This window comes from Protomyctophum parallelum (genome assembly GCF_964188405.1).
Source record: "Protomyctophum parallelum genome assembly, chromosome: 22".
NCBI classification, from domain to species: domain Eukaryota; kingdom Metazoa; phylum Chordata; class Actinopteri; order Myctophiformes; family Myctophidae; genus Protomyctophum; species Protomyctophum parallelum.
The window spans coordinates 9592546-9601439 of record NC_139714.1 but is presented as its reverse complement, the minus strand read 5'-3'; the positions used below and the strand labels follow the sequence as shown (position 1 = coordinate 9601439).

Sequence of the window (8894 nt, the reverse complement as noted above, 5' to 3'; positions counted from 1 at the left end):
ATACGCCTATGTGTGCACAAGTCGTGTAATTTCCTGCAAAATATCCTCCATCATTGTTTTGGGGGTAGCAGGGATATTTTTATTTTATTTACATCAGTTATGATGACACGCTTAACATTGTGGACATGTGTTGTGTTGAATGCTGATGCTGACAGTCAGAACGTTGTGTTGTGTTGGACGTGGAAGGAGCATCCCTCCCCCTTCCTTCCAGAGGACAAAGACTGAAATGGGTCAGACTCAGTATACACATCTCTTGCATCGCATTCGCAGATTGCGCTCCTCCACTCTCATGTTTGGCCCAGGCGAATAGATTAATACGTTTCCCGTTTGCCATGTTTTGGTTAAAAACATCGTGATATAGTGGGCCTGTCTATAATCGATGTTTGCGTCCGATACAGTTTATATATAAGAGATTTCGAGGGGGAAAAAACCATCCGCTCAAGGTGCTTTGGGGATCGTTTCTCGGTGATTGTCAACATGTCCTCTGCGTCTTCGGACGGGTGAGTTACCATACCATCAATACATAATAGCATCATGTATTAACATTGATATAATGCGATAAATTGTGGTTCGAGACTTCGAGTTTTAGAGACTCAGATGATGCCCACAGCGGTCGGGTGCAGCGTCGGTGTCCTGCGGGACAAACAATGTGTGGAGAAATGGATGCTGTCTGAATCATCCAATAGAACCGGCGTGCTTTCTGTATATTTCGTAACTATATAGGGCCTTAATTATCTCCGACATGTCATGTACGTGATCTTTTAATTTGGCCCTTTTAGATAGGTTGCAGGGTGTGTGAGTCAGTGATAAGTGTCCTCAGAAAAACAGTTTAAAGATTGCGTCATTGTGGAATCATTGTAGCTAGTGAATGCAGACAACTGCATGACACAACTTAAACAGTGAACTGTGGTTTTATAGACTGCAGGTGCAATTCCACCTGTGAGCCAGTCAGAGCCAGATAGACAGATCATGACTCCCCTTTTTAAACGTTTAAAGAAAGTGCACCTCAAAAATCAACAGCAGATATTTATAGGCCTTTGTTTTGACCATGCTTCTTATCTCATTGGCAGAATGTTTTAGGTAAGGCCCATTGTATAACCCTGTTGTAACACAACTTCAGGACTTCCTAATCCTGGAATAATATAGGGTGTAAAAATGAGAGTATAGTTTATGGGCTTACAGTAGGTATACGGTAAACACTAGCAATAAGGAAGAGCACCCATGCAATATAATTGCAGTAACAGCAATTATATTAATTGAAGTAAACATACTCTTTAAAAAAATCTACAAGCTCAGGCCACATGTGTTGTGACTTGAGCATGTGTGGCTGTTTTCGAATACCTGAAATATAGGCCAGGGTTTTAAAGGCTACTTCTAGGCTCATGTCAAATAATTGCAGTTGGGAAAAGGTATAGGCTACAATATTTGCCTGGCATGTAGCGGTACAGAAGTAAACTATCCCCATAGGCCTATACTCAAATATGCACCTCCAAATTGTATAGGCTACTTATAAGTACAGTATACTTGGATACTTTTCACCACTGGCGAGATAATAAAGGAGATAACAGCGAGGCTGTTCCTCATCCCAAGCAGGAGACGGGATCAGAGTCCTGCTGTGAGGAGATAGTGGGTCTCTGGGTGTGATGGACTGTGGACCCAGACGGCTGGCCAATATCTGATGGAGAACTGCTTCAACTTACAAGCTGCCGGTGAGTGAGTACATGAACTCCACCACAAAATAATGATATAATGAATCATTTAGAAATCATTTGTCTGACATTTTAATCATTTGTCCACTCACATTTGATTTAGAGTCTGACTCTGTTTTGTATGCATATTTGTTCCTGTACTGCTATGTTTTTGTTTGCTATGCTATAAATGTATAGACTATAGAGGGTCAAAATGGAAATAAGCCCTTGAGCTTTATTGTGTCTTTATCCTCTGTGATGCAATACTTGTAAACCAACCAATTTGATTGATTGATATAATACTTTATTAGCCAGCTGGGAAACAATATGGTTACAAAATATATGCTAAAAGAACATAAAAAAACGGTTTTTTCCCCCTCCATTATCTTCCTTTGTACATTAATTCATCATTAAGACGTACAATACTCTCCTCATAATTAAGGACGGTGGCAGCGATTCACCATTGAATATATTTCTAAATGTTAGTTTTTATAGGATATGTTTAGTCAAACGTGTGCACTTATTCTGCTTAAAGTCACAGGCAGTTTTCGCCGCGTGAATCTGACATTTCTCTCGCTCCAAAGGAGATAATGAAACAGTTGACGGAAATAGCTTCCTTTGTTTTAGATTTCTATATTTACACACTGTTGGCTTTGAACCTAGTGGTCTATTGTCACTTTGAAAGCAATAACAGATAAGGGTCTTTGAAATACAGAGGGGAATAAAACAAGGTTTTTAATGTTGACATGAAGATCAACTTCACTGAGTCGACAGGCTGATAGCTGAGAGAAGAGTTCTTTTAAACCATGCAGCAAAGTAGTTGGTGTGTGAACACACACGGTTTTGAAGGAAGATCGTTCTTTTCAAAGTGTCGAGGTGGAAGTCTTCCAGGGCCTTAGTTAGCTTTCAGTAGGCTTTTCTTTTTTAACTTTAGGACTGCTTATTGCTTAATTGGATATAGAATACTGATTTGCACCTGGAACATCTCAATGAATTTGGTTTGCTTACCGACTAGTTAATCTAGTTAGCCTACGCCCTACTAGTACATGTCCATTAAGTTTGTTTAGCGTAGACATACATTTTACAAATTCAAATGATTTTCCATGCCACTGTGAAAGAGTCTCCCTTGGTGAGGCATGGAGTCAACATGGAGAGCAAACTCACATGGCCTGGCATCACAGAGCACATGCAGCTTTGAATATGCCATGAGTCAAAGTGGATGCTGTAACAGACGCCATGTGTCAAGTCTGTGTAGTCTTTGACGCTGAAATGACACATGACATGTCATCGTGAACTTGTCATCGTGAATGACTTTTTCCCACAGCTAGAAATCTTTTATATGTGATGAAAGAATCAAAGATGGACCAAAATGTTTACTTTATAGGTTGAATGTGTTCTTTTAACTTTCAGTTTATATGCTGAGCCAATTTAAGTAAGTGTGAATTTATCACCAGAGTCCAGAACTATAGGCTGCCTGAAAGTTAAAAATAAAAAAGGTTCAAGGTGTCAAAGTCTTGGCGCTTTTGACATTAGAGTGTAAAAGTAATTTTCACTGTGGATTTTCAGTTTTAGGCCACAGCACATGAGAATATGCTGTCTATAGACTAGTCCCGCCCCCTTTCATGACGACGCCAGGCCCAGGAAATTATTCCCAATGCATTTTTCCCATAGACATTTTAAAGACGTTTACGCCGCGGACAAAGCCAACTCGAGTTGTGACAATAAACACAATATTTTGGACCAAACAAATAATTACAAAGAAGAAAAACCAACAAAAAAAAGTGTTGTAACCTGCCGTTTTTTTCTTCTTTCTAATTCTTTGTTCGGCCAATTGTTTTTGTTTGTTGTCATGATTTGTCACAACAAAAGGTCTTTAAATAAATACTTTTTGAAAAGTCTATGAGGAAAATGAACGGGGAATCATTTCTTGGGCCCTGGTAGGGGCTGCGACGCCGACGCTCTATTGTGCAGACAATTAAGACCAACATTTCCCTTGACCTGTGATTAGTCTTTGTTCAATGTTTGGTGCATTCATTCCATCCTGTTTGTAAACCACTTCTGAAATCAATATATCGCAACAATGAGTTTAGCATGATTCAGTCTACGTCTGTGGGTCCCCAGGCGGTTCAGTTACTTACTTTACATTCATTTAAAACTACACTTGCCGGGTCATGTGATTATGCTGCGTAATCAGGTCATCCCGGGCCATTTCCTCTCTTTCTCCAATATTCCTTGATTCTTTCCACCGTGCTGTCAAATACACATACATGTCCTCCTGCTCCTGACATTGAACTCTCTACAGACCATTTCTCTAGATCTGTGCTCCCCCACTGTGGACTGTGCTGAGGGTTGTTGGCCTTTCTAAAACGAGCCTGGTGGAAGTGCTGCAGCCATGACGCTCACATGGAACAGTCTGCCCGCGCGGACGCTGGTCACGGCCTCGGCCATGATGCTGATGACAATCGTCTGTGCCGCACCGATGGAGGCAGAGACATGTTACTCCAGACAACATAAGGGGGCCATTGTCAACGTCAGAGTTGCCTTAACCACACCCAGGACGGCCATGGACACGCGCGTGGTCTCGTCCGAGCGGGAATGTGTCCTGGCCTGCTGCTCAGGGGAAGTGAAGCCGGGTAGGTGATTTCGTTCGTTCATTCGTTCATTCGTTCGTTCGTTCGTTTGTTCGTTCGTTCATTCATTCATTCATTCATTCATTCATTCATTCATTCATTCATTCATTCGTTCGTTTATCTAGGCAAGACCTCCACATCTGGGGATTGGAAATCACAGCTCTTTTAGAAATTCATGTGCCTGATTTAGAATTAGTTGCACACGAGTGTCACCAATTTAGATCGATTAATAATAAGTGGTATTGTTAAAACGTTTAAGCTCTAAAATCCGGTGGTAATGATTGCTATATAGACTGTTTGTTCAGTAACAAACCCTCAACAGAAAATACATTTTCAGGTGGGTTACAAATGTCATTAAATCAGGAGAGGTAACCCCACAAAGATCATTTTACAGCTTGTGTTCCTGTTCCATGTTGTCTTTCATTTCTTATCTTCCAATTTTCACTCCTCCTTGATTTTGTATTCAGTTCTCTCTACCAACCTGAAATCTGTTTACTAAAGAGCTCAGAATCAGAATCAGATTTATTGTCACATCACAGATTTACAGGTGTAAAACAGTGGTTAATATTTGTTTTTTGTTCAAGCTCCATCGTTTTTGTCATTTCCATAAGAGAAAGAAGGTAGGGGAAAGGGTTAAGAGAGATGACTAAAAAACAAACAAATTATCTACATATTGACATATAGCTGAGGTAAGACATAAAAAGTGCATAGCACAGCACCCATAGCACCCTGAAGAGAAATTAGACATTCACCTGGGACCCAAATTAATGAAAATAGCAGATCTACAAACTCACAACGAAACACTTCGCGCCGCAATGTGAGCTTGTAGATTGGCTATTTTCATACATGAAATGTATGTATGGAATTGTATGTATGGAATTCCAGATACCCGCGTCTCGACGGGGTATCTGGACAAAATCATTTAATTTGGTATTAATTCATGAAAACTTTAAGTTTTTGGGTAATGTTTTTTAAAAATGTTTTAAAATTAAATTAAATTAATTAAAAACTAAAATGTGTCCCCGACCCACAAATAGGTCCCGACCCACTGTTTGGGAAACAGGCAGACAGGGAGAACAAACATGCAATGATTACTTTCAGATTATAGAGCTATTTAACACTATCATAGGTTTAACAACAAAGACATGATTTGAGTATCACCAGCAGATGGCAGCAGTGTCTAATGTGTTGTTGCACCAACCTAGAGAGAGTGTGAGCCCAATCTGAGAACCCATAGTCAAAAAACCAGTAAGACAAGAGCAATGTCGCGCTGAAACAACAGAGCTTCTTAATACGTCACAGAGCCCTCTCTTCCTTTGAATTTGTCAACAGTCAACAGTCTGTCTCGAGAGACTACTGTGAGCCTGGCAGTTGCATTCCAGTACTGGATATGAGTAACTTATGGTGATGTTGTAGAATAGACTGTTTTAGCAGCAATTCGGATTGTTATCCACATTTACTTTGTTTTAGTTGTATCACTTAAGACCAGATTTATGGAAATAGCCCACATTTTAAAACAATTACTCAATCCATAAATTAGAGTAGTGAAAATAGCCTATGACCTTTATTCCCACCTGCACCGAATCGTAATCAAGTGCGATTGGAAGCGAAGCGAAACCCCCGTTTTTGGTCGGAGTAGAATGCGGTTCTTTGATGCGCATTAGGATTCGAATGATGCTTCACACCTGCCAAACAAAGTGCACTTTCCGACAATGTGCAGCAGCATTCGTTTTAATCGCAGTAAAGCTTTCTGGTGGGAAGGTCACCTAATTGTCACAATCCACTCATCATAACATCTTCTGTTGCATAACATTCCTTATTTCCCTGAGTCATGTCTAAACGGCAGCATTCATTCGGTTTGCAGATTGGTACTAAGTAGTCATAGATAAGTATTACACAATGGTGCATTTGTATAGCACCTTTATCCAAAGTGCATTACATTCACACACCAATGGTGGAGGAGGAAATCATGCAAGGCACCAACCTGCTCATCGGGAACAGTTAGGGGTTTTCAGTGTCTTGCTCAAGGACACTTTTGACAGTAATGTTGGGGGAGCCCGGCATCGAACGGGGAACCTTCCGTTCGACCGTTCCACAAGCGGACACTCTCTACCTCCTGAGCCGCTGCCGCCCAACCGAAGTTAATAATAATCTTTATTGTCCTGAAGGATTGTCGTCTTCACAGGTCTGTTCAAACACCCACACCATTCAACACATCGTACAGATAAATGTAACAGCAAGACCATACAAAAACATGAGGTCGGCTACAAAAAGATGAGGATGGCTAAATTCAAGTCACAAATACAACAGTATAGCTGTCAGATTCAGCACACTATCATTATGGCCTTATTGACAACACCACATGTAACATGGCTGATATTGGTGTAGCCCCTAAGTGTAAACTCAATCCATATTCATACGCCTATAGTCCTCGGACTGGATAAAACAGTGGGTAATATGTCTAATTGTCTATGTAGAGTTGCTGAGCAGATTGTTGCCAGTTCCTGGCTGCTAAAGGCTAAGTTAAAACACTCAGTTGAATAAAATTGTCTTCCTTCTTTTCTCTTAAAGGTGCCAAGTGCAACATGGCTGTATTCAACTCTAAAAAACCCACGGCGACAGAAAACTGCTACTTGTTCCACTGTGCAACAGAGCAGGACTGTCCTCTAATGGCGGCTCAGGAGGGCACCAACACCTATGATATCTTCAAAGGTAACTGAATTGCATTGCTTTGACCGCATGTGTGGTCATCTATAGTGCAGTTGTTCTCAACCTGTGGGCATCACATCAAACTTTCAGGTGCTGTTTTTCTCCCAGTATGGAGGAAGAATGCTTAGGATTTATACTGTGTGATCTCTCGCTCTTGAAATATATAAACCTTGGTTTCTGTTGTGTGTAAACAATAATAGCAATTCAAAGCAGTTGTCCTCAAAACCACACCTTCAGCAGCACTGATCACAGCACCAGAGCTACTCGTGCTTGTGACAAATAAATAATTGGTTTATCACAATCCATTGATTGATCATAAGAGAGAATATTAAGATGTCAAATTGTTGATTTTGCTCTAGGGTTGCTTCATCCCACCACGGTGAGACCCACGACTGCTGCTGCAGAACAAACGACCGTAACTACCACCACCACCACCCAATCCCCGAGCACCCCAACCACCACAACACAGCCAACCACAACCACCGCAACACCAGGTACCACAGCAATGCTGCCGACCACGGCAGTGACAACCACCACGCTACCCACCACCACCATCACTACCACCACCACACCAGAGCCCACTACCACCACACCAGAGCCCACTACCACCACACATGCCACCCCAACCCCACAACCATCGACAACCAGTACCACAACACCAGCTACAACCACCACTAGCACCACAACCACCACAACTCAGCCCACTACTACCACCACCACCACAACAACAACACAACCACCTCCACCCATAATCATCATAGCCACACTGCCTCTGGTGGCAACACCACCAAGTGCGACTACTGTTTCTGTAACTACAGCTACAACTGCATTTAGGCTAGTAGTGAGTGAGGCTCATCCAACCTTAGCAACAATCACAGCCACTACAAACACACTAGCCACGAGGAAGAGTAACAAATCCAATAAGAAACAGAACAAGTCACCCAAGAAACCCAAACCTCACCCTGTTACCACCACCACTACAGCCTCCACGCACGTCCAGACTTCCACCGCTATGCCAGCTGCCGTGATGCCCGACAGCGAAGCTGAACACAGGACTGTTGCAATGCCAGAGCCAACCACCGCGACACCCACTTCAACTACAGCTACCACCACAACTACTACGGCTGCTACTACTACTACGGCTGCTACTACTACTACTACTACTACTACGGTGGCTGCTACTACTACTACAGTCATTGTTGCAACAGAGCCATCCACCACCACCAGGACGACTACCGCTGCAGCGCTGGTCATTGTGGCCAAGGGAGCGATTCAGTCAGATCACTCCATCCAAGACCCTGTCTCAGTGGAGGGTGCGGGCCAGGGTCAGGGCAAGACCATAGCAGCACGGGGGGCTCTAAAGAACGGCCTGGTGGCAGTGATGGTTCTAGGGTTGGTCATCCTCATGCTGGTCTTGGCCGTGGGGGGCCGTAAAGCCATGGAGTCCTTCGACAGACGCCACTACACGAGACTGGAACTCAACGATCTGCACTATGAGGTGTAAAGTCGTGCACATGGCTTTCCACCAACAAAGAAAGGCACACTTTTTAAGTCTTGCTTCCCAAGAGGGGATCTCAGAAGGACAAAATGGCTGAGATGTTTAAAAAAATAATGTTCACGTTCATTGAATATGTAATGTTTTTTTTTTCTTTTTCTGAATGGCTCACAGTTATACAGTATGTTAATAGACTGTCCACGCTTTCACTATGTCAAAGAGAGAAATGCATCAGATGGCTATGGAATACAAAGGACAGACAGCAATATGTTGGTACCCCAATACTCAGGAAGCCTCTGAATTCACACCAGTATAGAGACATGACGGACAATGTAACGTGAAATCATAATGTACTTTAACCCATTCTGACCG

General features: G+C 42.4%; 1 protein-coding gene across 4 annotated transcripts; it reads left to right on the top strand.

Annotated features, from left to right (window-relative positions):
- The first annotated feature begins 405 nt into the window (after positions 1-405).
- On the top strand, positions 406-8853 carry mansc1 (MANSC domain containing 1). Of its 4 annotated transcripts, XM_083757495.1 has the most exons (6): positions 406-500; positions 1591-1709; positions 3991-4321; positions 6890-7030; positions 7387-7521; positions 8011-8853. In XM_083757495.1, the coding sequence occupies exons 3-6, from the start codon at positions 4081-4083 to the stop codon at positions 8529-8531; spliced, it is 1038 nt and encodes a 345-aa protein (XP_083613621.1). In that variant the 5' UTR covers positions 406-500; positions 1591-1709; positions 3991-4080; the 3' UTR covers positions 8532-8853. The 4 variants fall into 4 exon arrangements, with proteins under 4 accessions (XP_083613621.1, XP_083613618.1, XP_083613620.1 ...); XM_083757492.1 differs by having other exon boundaries at positions 7387-8853; XM_083757494.1 differs by having other exon boundaries at positions 1591-1713; positions 7387-8853.
- Positions 8854-8894: the final 41 nt, after the last annotated feature.